The sequence below is a fragment of the Scylla paramamosain genome, chromosome 11 (genome assembly GCF_035594125.1).
Source record: "Scylla paramamosain isolate STU-SP2022 chromosome 11, ASM3559412v1, whole genome shotgun sequence".
NCBI classification, from domain to species: Eukaryota; Metazoa; Arthropoda; class Malacostraca; order Decapoda; family Portunidae; genus Scylla; species Scylla paramamosain.
In genome coordinates this window covers 26,715,291-26,729,631 of record NC_087161.1, presented here as the reverse complement: position 1 = coordinate 26,729,631, position 14,341 = coordinate 26,715,291, and the positions used below count along the sequence as shown (strand labels likewise).

The window sequence follows — 14,341 nt, the reverse complement described above, 5'->3', positions numbered from 1 at the left end:
TACCGTTTCACATGTAATATTGAACTTTTCCTACCAAAAATTTAAAAACATTTACTAATGGCCTTACAATGGTGGCTTCACTGTGCATAATGTTACACTGTTGGTACAAAAGGAGTTGTGGTCTTTTACTATAGGAACAGTTAAAGGAGAGTCTTGAGATAAGCTAAGATCAGTACTGTGTCAAAGGACCTGTTAATTTAATGCCTTCATCCCTTCACATTTTCCTTTACTTCAAGTTTTCTTCTACACTCGCTTTCCCTTTCAGTAGCATAGGAGTTACTTGCATTCCATTTATCATTCCATCCCATTCCCATCTCTATCTCATTTCCATAGCGCAGTTTCTAATATTCCTTGTACTCACTCGGTTCCCTGTACTCACTCAAGTTTCTAATATTCCCTGTACTCACCTCCCTTTCTTTCTCCCTTCCAGACTTGTATCAGATCAACATGGCCTATGCCTACTGGAAGTCTGGGAAGCATGATGACGTTGCAGTGTTTGATTTGTTTTTTCGCAAGAATCCCTTCCAAGGAGAGTTCACCATCTTTGCTGGTCTGCAGGAGTGTCTGACCTTCCTGCAGAACTTCCGCTACTCTGAGTCTGGTGAGAGGAGCAAGAACAGTGCTGAGGAGTGGGTGGGAGGGAGTGTAGGATCAGGGAGATGCTGGATGCTGCAGTAATGGTGAGAGTATGGCGTGGTGAAAGAATCGTGGGTCAGTGTAGGTTTATGACCCTCCAGGATTTGAATTTATCTTATTTTGTTGGTTCTTGGTGATGGTTGGTTGGATTTCTAGATATATTACAGTGAAATGAGCTGGTTTTTTTTTTTTTTTTTTTTTTTTTTCTCTCAAGGTATGCTATATCTGAGAAAAGTTCGGTGTCTATATCTTTCTCTATATAGCTAATCATAAAATTGTTAATGTTCACCACCCAACATTCACATCAACAACCACACACTCAAATTAGCAGACACAGAACATTGTTTCATCCCTCTCACAGTTCTTTAATGTCTTTGTGTCTCCCTGTGGCAGATATTGAATACCTTCGTGAGAACATGCCACCCACAGTGGAGCCGGAATACTTTGAGTTCTTGGCAAATCTGACTACTGAAGAGGTGACAGTGTATGCTGTGGATGAAGGCAAGGTGGTGTTCCCCAGGTGAGTGCAGGTGCTGTCCTTCATCCACATCAATTTTTTACTCAGAACCCTTACATATTTGTAATCTTTGCTTTTGATTTTTTGTATCTTATCTTGTTTTGCTCATTTCCTTAGTGTGTGTATGTGAGTATTTTGCCTGTTGATGGCACTCTGACAATAATAATGATGATAATATTGATGATGGGAGAGGTTTTCTCTGCAGGGTACCATTGCTGGTGCTGGAAGGACCCCTCATTGTGATCCAGCTGCTTGAGACCACCCTGCTTACTTTGGTCAACTATGCTAGGTGTGTGTCTGGGTTTACTTAGTCATTGCTGTATTTAGCTGGTTATAGTGTGTAGGATTTAAGTTAGGTTCATGTTGTTTTGCCTTCTTATCTAAATTTATCCAGGTTAATATTTGCAGTGGTGAACTTTTCTTCATCCTCCTTCCTCATGTTTCTCACCTGCAGCATCAGATATCAGCTGACTTTCCTTATTTTTTGTCTTTTAGCTCTCATCCAACCCTGTCTGCACAGCTTCACATTCATACTACCACGTTGTCTCCATTTCTACATCAAAGCACACTACAACCACAGATGCATTTCACTCAGGTATAAATACATCCACTTTAACAATAATTTTTTTCTTACAGTGTATCTCTCAACTCTTTTGCATCAAAGCATACAACTCTCTTGGGCTCACTCATCTTTGGTACTTGTTACAGTTAGCCCTTTTCTCCTTTGTTTGAAAAATAAGATGCTGATGACATGAGGTGATCATAATGGTTTTCATAGATGCTTCCTTCTTTTCTTGCCTCCCTCTCCTCAACCAGCCTGGTGGCAACCAATGCTGCCCGCTATCGCATGGCTGCAGGACGCAAAATGAAGTTGCTTGAATTTGGCCTCAGGAGAGCACAGGGGCCTGATGGCGGTCTGTCTGCCTCCAAATATGCATATTTGGGTGAGTTGTTCCTGTGCTAATCACCTTCATCATTCCTGCCCATACTTCCTTGCTGCTACCTCTGATAGCTTCCAGGGTCTCTGTTTACTAAACTTCCAAGCTGTTCATACCTAAACTAGGAAAAAGGGAAATCAGAATAACTTGTTATAGGAAATACTTCAGTCACTTTAGTTAACTCCAAATACATCTCTTCTACTTACTTCCCAGTGACTGTAATTTGAAATGTTTAGAATGTCTCTTCTGGAGGCTGAAGACCATCAGATCAAGAAATAGCTTGTGTAAGTCATTACTGTATTTGATAGTGGCTAGTCATGTATTAAGGGTGCTGGCTCCACAATACAAATTTACAGGATGGTCAAGAAAGATCTCTTTTTAAGCCAAAAGCATTTTGAAAAGGAAGCTTAAGACTTGTATACTTCATTTAGTATAATGAGAGAAATTCCAGATCTTTTAAGCAAATATATGAAAGGATACTTAGCAAGTACATGCATGATCTTGGTTACAGGAGCCAGCATTCTGGCAAGAAACCAGGCATCTTGGTGATATAGCAATTAGTCTGCTCAGTCCACAACTGAGGGATCCAGGTTTTGAATTCTCACAAGGAAGAGGCAGTTTGGACCTTGCAACCCAGCAAGAGCTAAAGGCTAGCTATCCTACTGTCCTCTGTGTGTGTGTGTGTGTGTGTGTGTGTGTGTGTGTGTGTGTGTGTGTGTGTGTGTGTCATCCCATGTATAGTATTTGTGTGTGTGTGTGTGTGTGTGTGTGTGTGTGTGTGTGTGTGTGTGTGTGTTTGTGTGTGTGTGTGTGTGTGTGTGTGTGTGTGTGTGTGTGTAGCCCTATCACAACAGACCAGGAATGGTATGCACTTACCACTAAAGATGGTATGTAGGCTGGATACAAATAAAAATGGGAAAGGTAATTTACAACAACAAAAAAATAAATAAAATAAAAGAATAAAGTAAATAAATAAAAATAAAATATAAATAAATAAATAAATAAATAAATAAATAAATAGATATAACAAAGCATATAATTAATTTTAGATGAAGTGTGAACTCTTTGTAACTGACAACTTTTCACTATAACAGGAGTGACACAAGTTTATTGTTAAGCATCTTTTGTATACTTATATTAGTAAAAAGATGTGATGCTCTTATTACAGACCTACACTCCTCTATGCCTTGCTCTTCCTTCTTCCCTCTGCCATGGTTTGGCCTCCTATCTCCCTTGCATATGTTTACCCTCTCTCTTTTAATCTCTTTTCTCCCCATCCTTCTTCCTCAAAACCCATATTTGCATTGGTTCTCTTTTATTCCTGTATCACTGCACTGTTTCACACTGTGTTGACTGACTTTTTGAATTCTTTGGAACATGCACATTACCAATACATTAATTAAAGTGGTTTTGTTTGAGTTATGTGATTGTTAGAATATTAGATTGTTTCCTTATTCTCTATATGCCCTTGTGCCATTGAGCCCTTTGAGCACTAAAGCTTTCTCTGAGATGTGTTGTGTCAGGCTCCTGATATGGATGTTCTCATTGGGTGGTGGCAGGAGGGTTTGACGGGACAAGCAACGTGCTGGCGGGCAAGCTGTACAACATCCCGGTGAAGGGAACACACGCCCACTCCTACATCTCGTCTTTTTCCTCACTTGATGACCTGCACATAGACGTGAGTTGTAATCACTTTACTTTGCCTTCCTGTCTTAGTACATCCTCCTTATTTGTAACTAACAAGGATTTTGGTCTCACCCCATCTTTCTGCTTTTTCTTTTTTTTTTTTTCATGTATAATTCTACCTCTTTCCTTCCTGAGTGGTCATAGCAGTGATTGGTCATGATTGCTTATCTCATTAATTCTTACTTTCATCCTACTTGCTTGTTGTTCTTTCCTTACATTCATCACTTTGTCCTTCCTGCATCTTTCTGCTCCCTCATTCCTGTTCCATTGTTCTTTGCTTCCCTTCTCTTTCCTCCTCTTGTAGTTCTTAATTCTTTCCTCTATCATTTCAGCCCATTTCTGTTAGCTCTCTCAGTCTCCTTGTGCTTCATTACCATCTTCTGTTTCTCTGTTTTCATTACCTTCTCTCTGCCTCATGTCATTATCTTTTTTTCACCCACCTTCTCCCTCATTCCATACCCCACTGTGCAGACACTAAAGCACAAGGAGACAGGAGAGGAACTGAGTCTAAAAGAGGCATCCCTGAGGTGGAGATCCCGACTGGCAGACACCCTGAACATCATCCAGTCTGAGGCCTCGGATGGGGAGCTGGCGGCCTTCATCTCCTTTGCCATTGCCTTCCCCTGTGGATTCATCGCTCTTGTGGATACTTATGATGTGTTGAAGTGAGTTGGGAGTGTTGGGTGTTATTTATTCATGTGTTATTTTTTGGGGGGTTACTGCTTTTGAGTTTAGTGGTGGGGGTTATTTTTTATTTTGGTTTGTTTATTTTTTGTTTATTTACCATTTACGTGTATGCTTGTGATGTATTTTGTGTGTACGTGTGTGTGTACATTTTTGTAAATATTTGAATAATAATTTGGAAGAGTGATAGTTCTCTCTCTCTCTCTCTCTCTCTCTCTCTCTCTCTCTCTCTCTCTCTCTCTCTCTCTCTCTCTCTCTCTCTCTCTCTCTCTCTCTCTCTCTCTCTCTCTCTCTCTCTCTCTCTCTCTCTCTCTCTCTATCTCATTTCCACTCTTCTCTCTCTTTTCACAGGAGCGGCATCCTCAACTTCTGTGCGGTGGCTCTGGGACTGCATGACCTTGGCTACAGAGCACTGGGGTTACGAATTGACTCGGGGGATCTGGCTTACCTCAGCTGCATCGCCAGGGCATCCTTCACCACTGTGGCTGAGGAGTGAGTTGAGCCAATATATAACACAGTACAGGACTTTAGTTTTTATATTGATGGCTAGCCTTTTTGAAACTGGACCCTTTTTTTTTATAGGTGCTTAAGTGTTTGGTAAGGAAGCAGGGTGATAATGATGTGTAATTTAAAGTTATTTACCATCTATGATTGCACAGACCCCCAAGCCTTCCATGGGACTCTGCTTGTCTTGAACTTTCTATCTTCTGCTTCAGGTATGAGCTGGATTGGTTTGCAAGTCTACAGATTATCGCGAGCAATGACATCAATGAAGACACCATCATCAGCCTCAATGAGCAGGGACACAAGATTGACTGCTTCGGCATCGGCACACACCTGGGTGAGTGTAGAGGCTGCTGGTGCTTGAATGGTTAGGCAGTTTATTGATATATGGGATGGATAGGTGAATAGATAGACTCTCTCTCTCTCTCTCTCTCTCTCTCTCTCTCTCTCTCTCTCTCTCTCTCTCTCTCTCTCTCTCTCTCTCTCTCTCTCTCTCTCTACATATTTTAAATTACCATGTGCCTGCAAAAATTATTTAATATATGTGAAAGTTTTATAACAGGTAAGAAAGCACAAGTTATGTTGCTTCTTACTGGGAATGTTGGAAGTACATAATTGTGAAGACACTTACCCATCAAGGAGATGAACAGCTGTGTTCTTAATTGAGAAACATTTAATGGAGCATAAAAGAAAGTGAACACCTAGAGACAATTATTAGACAGGTTGTTGGGTTTGGTCATTGAGGATGGAATAGACTGAGAAAATAAATTAGTGATCATGTATTGATTTGTTGTATAAAGTTAAATATTGTCATTTAACATATTAATACATACATATATAGCATTCCTTTATCACTTACTCTCATATATCTTGTCTTTACTTTAATTTTTGTCACTTCTTTTGGCATTGTGTTCCAGTGACATGTCAGCGGCAGCCGGCTCTCGGGTGTGTATTCAAGCTGGTGGAGATCAATGGAGAAGCCAAGATCAAGCTCTCGCAGGATATGGAGAAGATCACATGCCCTGGGAAGAAGAGTGTCTACCGCCTCTATGGAGAAGATGGTGAGGCAACCTTTCCCTTTCTCCACCATCTCTCTCTATTTCTGTCACTTGGTTATCAGTCTTGGCAGATAGTCATAGGACCTAGGTATGTCTGTATGTCTAAAGGTATGTTTTACAGCATCCTGCAGCACAAAATGTTAGGGAGTAACTGTTGTGCCCCATTAAATTAGTGAAGAGATAGTAGTCATGCTGTATCCCATGAAAGAAAGGGTGGCTAATGGGTATCTTCCATTTTAAGGTGGAGAAACTTGTCCACTTCTTCCAGTGAGAGAGAGAGAGAGAGAGAGAGAGAGAGAGAGAGAGAGAGAGAGAGAGAGAGAGAGAGAGAGAGAGAGAGAGAGAGAGAGAGAGAGAGAGAGAGAGAGAGAGAGAGAGAGAGAGGAGGAATTTTTTTCGAAGTCCTATTTCTTCCTACATATCACTTGGATGACAACATATATTTGCATAGGAGAATATGCTACATATCAAGGATGGTGACAGATGTGTGTGTTTCTTTGTGTGCTGCAGGTCATGCTCTCATTGACTTGATGCATCGAACCTCGGAGGAAGCTCCCCAGTCTGGGAAGAGAGTCCTGTGCCGCCATCCATTCCAGGAGGGCAAGAGAGCCTATGTGAGCCCAGCCAAAGTGGAACCCCTGCACAAGGTGAATCTCCTTTAGCCTTTTCTCCTCATTGATTTCTTGCATGCAGTCTGATATCACATGGAAAAGAAAGTTAAGGTATGCATATATATATATATATATATATATATATATATATATATATATATATATATATATATATATATATATATATATATATATATATATATATATATATATATATATATATATGCATAACATTTTATATTGGAGAATAAGGTATCTTTATACATGAGTAATATCTTGAATATCTAGACTGTATTGGGGAGAGCTGTATAGCACCTGAAAAAATGTATCTTTATATTCCACTAGTTTACTGGTGGTCAGATTTTCTACGTCTGCAGGGACCGCCATGTGTAGATTTGATGGCTTCTTGCAGCTTCCCTTATTTTCTTATGTTATATTCTTCTCTTCAGATGTATTGGCAGAAAGGGGAACTGCAGCAGCCTCTCCCTGATCTGGAGGAGATAAGGGAGCAGGTCACACTCTCACTGGAGACTTTGAGACAAGACCACCGCAGGAACCTGAATCCCACACCATACAAGGTCACATTTGCATTCTGTTTTGTATATAATGTTGCATGCACTCTTCTTCACTTCTCTCATCCCTCTCCCTTCTCAGCACCATGCATCCCCCACATGCATCCCCTTTTCCAGGCTCTTGTCACCAGTATCTTGTCCATATTCATTGTCCCTGTATACACCATATAGCATTTGCATCTCTCTCTCTCTCTCTCTCTCTCTCTCTCTCTCTCTCTCTCTCTCTCTCTCTCTCTCTCTCTCTCTCTCTCTCTCTCTCTCTCTTATTTTTCACTTTTGGTCGGATTTTTTTAATTAATTTTCACATGTGACTTTAAATATTCTGTTCTTTAGAATCTTCTCCTCTTTGATACTGGAGATTATTTTGTTTAAGGATTTAATTATTCACAGATTGAAAGGTTGTGAATTCCCATAATGCAAAATATTTTAAGATGGTGTGGGGAAATTCAATGTTTGTCCTTCCCACATACCACATCCCCATTGTATTTTGTGGATTTTTTCTCTAAATGAATGATTAAAAATAGTACCCTACACAGTACATGAATAGGTAATATGTGTATAAAATTGGTGATGAGACCAGAGGTGGTTAAGTCTTCCTGCAAATAATGAATGACATCACTTACCCTCTAGAAACAGGATAGGTTAGCAGGCTTGTTCATTATTTAAAATTTTAGTCATCATTGTCATCATCACCATCATCATTATCATCATCACCATCATCATCATCATCATCATCATTATCATCATTATCATCATCATCATCATCATCATCATTATCAGTATTATCATCATTTTCACCACCATCATCCTGACCATCACTCCCACTGTCACCACCACCACCACCACCATCATCATCATCATCATCATCATCATCATCATCATCATCATCATCATCATCATCATTATCTATAAGGTGGGCCTTGCATTATGTTTGTTGATCAGTAGATTGGTCATTCAGTTGTTGATGAAACTTTTTTTTTCAGTATTGGATAATACTTAATTCAGGAAAGTTATTGTCACCAGTTTCAGTCCATCACATCAGTCTGGTTGTAGAAGAGGGAGGGGAGAGGCAGATTAGATGTTTGTTAATTAAAAGCAGGGATGTGTTTGGGGTGTTCATTCATTTGGAGAAGCAATTATTCAGGGGTTTTTGTTTCAACATGTTAGACATTATTCTGAAGTGCACAACCGTTGTTTCACCTTGACATCACCAATCTGCAAAACATGCAAGATGATGAGAGCTTGTAGGTGAGGCACCAAACACTGAAGCAGTGTGGACCAGACAAGTTCAGCAGAGCAAAGCTTCTGTGTGGACAAAGGGGATGGTAGACAGTACAGTAATTTCCCATCCAGTATGGGGTACATATGTATAGGTAGCAAACTTTTGATGTAATTAATTGTTTTAATTGAAAGCCAGATCTCTGTATCTGAATACCTGCCATATCTGATGGTTGTTACAGAGAGGCATTTTAGTGAATTCAGGTAGCTATACAGGGTGAGCCATTCATTAATACAACACCCATGCATTCATCATGGTGATAGCATTAGGTGGACAGTTCATCTTATTTACCAAAAAACATGATATGCAAACAACATACATTTTTGGAGAAATTTCTAAATTTAAATAGATCTGTGAAAAATAATCTATATATATGATAATTCCAAAAAATTGTGTGAGTGATTATGGTGCAGTATTGCCTTACCTTGCTGTCACCCTGTTTACTCCTGCTATTCATTGCTTCCTGCAGCACATACAGAGGCTCCCAAATACCAAATGATGCTCAACAGACTCCTGCCAGCTGGCAGGATATTTCATATGGTTGTGAGTTATATTCATACAGTCATCCCTTGACGCCTGTGGTAACACAGTTTCAAATGCCTACAGGATGGACTGTGGATATTAATAAGTTAAAGATTTGGGTGTCAGTGGGTTTCCTTAAGCCTGTGAAAACACTTGCAGCTTGCCACCCTGCACAATTTCCACTTTCATAATAACCATACTAGTGTCTTATGTGCTTGCAGTGAAGTCAATTTGATAATGCTGTAAGTGCCTGTGCTCCACACAGAACTAAACATATATTGCAGGTGAGTGTATCTGCACCACCCCTACCACCACCACCACCACCACCACCATTGCTGTTTTCTCCCACATCACTGGTAGCCTTCCTAAAGCTGCTCACTCCTCTTATATTGCAGCAATTCATAATCATTAAACCCAGGTAATTCTTTACATTTGATAAGACTAAGTGGTGCAATAGGAATGACATCATCAGATGCTACAAACCCTCACTATTCCTTTGCTTACATTGGCACAGTGGCAGTGATGACTGGTATCGCTGCCTGATGCAACATGCATTTGCTTACACAACGAAACATCTATGTGTATATATATATATATATATATATATATATATATATATATATATATATATATATATATATATATATATATATATATATATATATATATATATATACTCATCATTATAAAATGAAAATTTTTTTTTCATAAAAGTAAATGAGTACAATCGACTCTTTAAGCAAGTAAATGATGATTGAAAACATCCTTTTTTTTGGGCCTGAGTGAGTTGCTTTTCTGGTGACAGTACAATACCACACCATTGAAAAGCCATCCATTGTGCCATTTGTGATGCATCAGTGCTTGATTTAGGGCTGATTGACATTTGATTCACCTTGATTAGAATTAATTTATGATTCAATGAAATGTTAGTTTGTGGCCATCATTTAGTATAGAACACAGGCAACATCCATAGAGAAATGTCTGGCTTTTGGAAATAGTGATAAAATAATGTATATCTTTATTAATTCAAGGTTCAGAGCTGCTGCTACTGCTGTCACCACAATAATTATTCATTCACATTGCAGAAGTGCAGCAAAACATATTTTGAATGACCATGGCCTTTGTCCTTCAGTGAAAACTACATCTTTCACATTTTGTTTCCACATTAATACCTCCCATGTACTTTTGTAGTGGTGTGATTAGGATCTGGATACTTATGAGTGTTGATGCTCATGGTGCTCATGGTGTTGTTGGCAGTGAAGGTGATTTGTTGGCTGGAGGGGGAAGCTGGAGTGAGCTGTGTGAGGTTGCCAGCCAGCCTTGATTGTTATTTTGTTGCTTTTTAGTGTGTAAATATAAAATAAACTGGTTGAAGTGGATGTAAGCACACACTTAGGGTTTTCCTTATTTGAGGAAATAGGGTGTCCAGGGATGTCTTTGTTACTGAGCCTCACTGAATGGCAAGGGATGACAATATATATATATATATATATATATATATATATATATATATATATATATATATATATATATATATATATATATATATATATATATATATATATATATATATATATCATGTCACACTTACACCAGTTTTTTGCCAACAACAATTCACATGAACTGATGTGTCAGTTATAACGTCACTGTTTAAATCCCTCTCATTTGGTATCTATTTTTCCAACACTTCTTCATTATTTCCATTATATTTCAGTATTGCTATCTCCCATCACTGTCATCTTCCTTGTCTCCTTGTATATCTTATAAAATTTTTTTCACAGCTTCTTCAAGTATGTGTTCCTCTCTTTTGTTCTTGTATATTGTTAGTTTCACATTGGCAGGGGCATGTGTGTCCAGAAATTAAAACATTTTCATTAATCCAAAGGAAATACATCATATTTTAAGACATCTTCAGCTGTATGATTCCAGCACAGACCTCCCAATGATTAAAGTGGTTAGGACTGATACCATGCCACACTGGCCAAGGGAGTTTGGCAGGGGCCTACAGTGCAAAGGGAGAGAAAGCTTAAATTGTCTCCATTTAGCCAAGGATTCAAATCTGAGTCCTGTCAGTTGAGAGCTGATTGTCCTGTAATTGCATAATTACAGTAAGCAAATATGTTTTATGATGTTTCCATCATATGCAGTGATTGAAAGGGTGTAATTGTATTGTTGCCAAAAATAGTTAAGTGTAACAATATTAAAACATAATTGCAATACCTGGTTGTCATCTGCAGCCTGCAACAAGTTTCTGCATAGGGCTTGAAAAAAGTGCAGCTTAAATTTTCAATGGGAATTCAGTTGACAAAAAAGTCTAAAAATAGGTTGTCCTTATTAAGTGGAGTAATATTTTAGGTGACCACTTCTAGGTTAAGGAGTGTATAGTGAACTAATGTAGTGCAGCATCATCATTGATTTTAGCCATGGAAAAGGCAGTTGTTTAAATGTGTAGTTTATCTGATTAATCTTTTAAGAAAAAAAAAAAAATAATAAGCTCATGAGAATGTTGTGTTGGTTTGTTGTTTGTGTCTGCTATTTATTAAGTCTGAATTCATGAGTTGGGAAGGAAGAGATGGGGCTCACACCATGTTTCCCACACACAGACAGTGCAGCAGGCAAAGCCATCAAAGAGATATTTTAAGAAAGTGTTGGTAAGGAGGAGACAGTCTATCTAGCCCATCTTTAGCCGTAGCTCAGCCTAGCATGCCCACACACACGCTCTAGTCAGGCTGTAGCTGCTTCTGGGGCTTGTGGGGTGTGGCAGCAGGATGTGTGGGACAGTCTGACTGTCTGCCTCCCCTGGGACACCTTAGAGGAGCACTGGGGACCACTCTTAGAGGTCTCCTGAGATTTTTTTTCATGATTTGACAATATTGATGAGATTCATTCATCACATGAAAATGGACATATTAGAGAGAAAAGGATGCAATCAAGCCAAAGTAAAGACTGTGAAGCATTCAAAATCTTTTGAGTCTCAGGGTGATGTGATTAATGTGAATCTGAATATCTGTCAACTTGCTCTGCAAGGTTTTCTGCCACTTTTGTCTTGGTGTCAGATTTGGGGTAGAATTTACAGCTGATTTACCATTTTTTATAAAACCAGTTGTTGTTGACTTGTAATTCCAGGTGTGTTTTCATTTACTTAGTTTTTTTTAGAAATTTGTTTTTAATATCATATGATCTTTAATTTTTTTCCTTGTTCCTATATTTCTTACTAATGAACCATACAACAATGAAAATGAATACTCCACAGTACATGCACTAATATATGCACACACATAGTTGCATGAGGGTCTATGACAGTGAAAAGTTACTTTCCCAAACTGACCTGGGATAGTGGTGAAGGACAGTCTCCAGTGTACTACTACACTTTGCATTGAAACTATTCCCCAGATAGTACACATGCTTTATGAAAACTTTCACATGCTTTTTAAAAGAAAATGTGATAGCAACTAGTATATAAACATCACTAATGCATAACTGACCATGGATTTCCATTGCTATTGATGTTCTAACACGGCAGTGACATACAGTACACTTTATGAATGCACTATAATTTAATTTTAGAGCTCATGATCAAAACCTCATAATCTACACTCAGTTTTTAATGCAGCCAGAATTAATGGAGATTTGAACCTAAGTGAACCTTGAAGAATAAGACACATCTTAAGTCTCTTGTATCTTTCTAACTAGCCATATTGTGTAGTATTATATTCAAGTTTAGGATTGAATTACATGTTGTTTAATGAAGTTGAGTAATTGTAACAACATAAGGGAATATATGGGTGTAATGAAGGCAGCCACAATACAGAACTGCTGGTGTTGTGTAGAACCATTAATCTATTGCCAGGTATAACTACAGGAGCAGTGTAGTTCAGGCTGTGTTGAGGAGTTTGTATCACAACTCTTAGATCAACTGAATATTGTAGTTGTGTAGATTCAAAATTTATACAAGATAATGCATATTAAATCAGGTGTCTGGGACTGATTTGTTCACACTAAGAAGATGAAGACTAAAGTATTTGTAAAGAAAGTCTGTGTGAATGAAATTGAAGGAGAGGAAGGTCACTTGGAATATGGAAAGATGAGGTAAATGATTACATGTGTGAAAGATATGCCAGAGGAGAGGAGAGGGCATGAACAAACAAGGAAATTGTTAGTAGAGAGAGAGAGAGAGAGAGAGAGAGAGAGAGAGAGAGAGAGAGAGAGAGAGAGAGAGAGAGAGAGAGAGAGAGAGAGAGAGAGAGAGAGAGTTTTCTGTTGTGACCACTTCCTGAGGGGAGGTCTCAGAGCAAGGGATCACAGAAGAATAAAGACATGCAGATAGGTGTTTTCTTTTCATATATCTTTCTTGAAATGGTCAGAATCATTGAAAGTTTAAATAGCCATATCTAAATATTTATTTCCACACATTTAATTATGCATGCATATTTACAATAATATATAATATATGAATATAATGTAAGGAAAAGATTATCAGTATTTTTAAATATATTTATATTTTACAAGTCTTAAACCAGGTTAATCTGAGTATTAAAGGTTTTGAAAGATTTTTATCTACATAAGTATTGATTATGATGTTAAAAAAGATTCTTACTTGTCTGTGTGCATGTCCTGTGCCTCCTCCCTTCCCTCCAGGCTGACCACTCACAAGCCTCTCTCTGGTGCAGGTTGGGGTCACAGATAACCTCTACAACTTCTTGCATGACCTGTGGCTCCAGAATGCACCTATTGGAGAACTCTTCTGAGCTTAAAGGGCCCCACAGTCACCCCAAGGTTACCTGCTCCCACAGCAAGGACATCACCATACACTGACCATCACCATCTATGAGAGGACACTTTAAGTCAGGGATTATCATAGAGGACTGCACAGTGGTTCTCAGAGCAATATTACATCTGTCAACTTTGAAGTTGGATATACAAATGTATGTGTGAGTATTTAAGACTGCTTATAAATATAAATGTGCATTTCTATTAAGTTGGTTGCATTATGTGAACAGTAAGTTGCAGTCCTCAGGGTGATGATAGGGCAGAGAGCCTGAAGTAAGCATGGTGTACACTTGCAGGGTGACAGTGATGTGGACAACATGTATGGTCTTACTCTTATGAATGTGATTTGCAATATGTGAGAGGTTGGAGAATCATATATTATTAATGAAGAAAAAAAAAAAAAAAACATTTAGGATGAATAGTGGAGATAAGATATTACATCTGACTTACTGCAGTATATACTGCAACTTGCATATGGCACACACACACACACACACACACACACACACACACACACACACACACACACACACACACACACACACACACACACACACACACACA

At 38.6% G+C, this 14,341-nt stretch overlaps 1 protein-coding gene across 6 annotated transcripts in view; it reads left to right on the top strand.

Annotated features, from left to right (window-relative positions):
* Positions 1-14,341, top strand: part of LOC135105135 (nicotinate phosphoribosyltransferase-like) — a 26,010-nt gene extending 11,669 nt beyond the window's left edge. For all 6 annotated transcript variants that reach the window (XM_064013172.1, XM_064013170.1, XM_064013171.1 and 3 more), the window contains 12 exons: positions 431-601; positions 1,030-1,156; positions 1,359-1,442; positions 1,970-2,097; positions 3,651-3,769; positions 4,249-4,442; positions 4,813-4,953; positions 5,178-5,302; positions 5,883-6,026; positions 6,534-6,670; positions 7,084-7,212; positions 13,678-14,341. In XM_064013172.1, the coding sequence (XP_063869242.1) occupies positions 431-601; positions 1,030-1,156; positions 1,359-1,442; positions 1,970-2,097; positions 3,651-3,769; positions 4,249-4,442; positions 4,813-4,953; positions 5,178-5,302; positions 5,883-6,026; positions 6,534-6,670; positions 7,084-7,212; positions 13,678-13,755 (1,577 nt within the window). In that variant the 3' untranslated portion in view covers positions 13,756-14,341. The remainder of the gene's footprint in view (positions 1-430; positions 602-1,029; positions 1,157-1,358; positions 1,443-1,969; positions 2,098-3,650; positions 3,770-4,248; positions 4,443-4,812; positions 4,954-5,177; positions 5,303-5,882; positions 6,027-6,533; positions 6,671-7,083; positions 7,213-13,677) is intronic.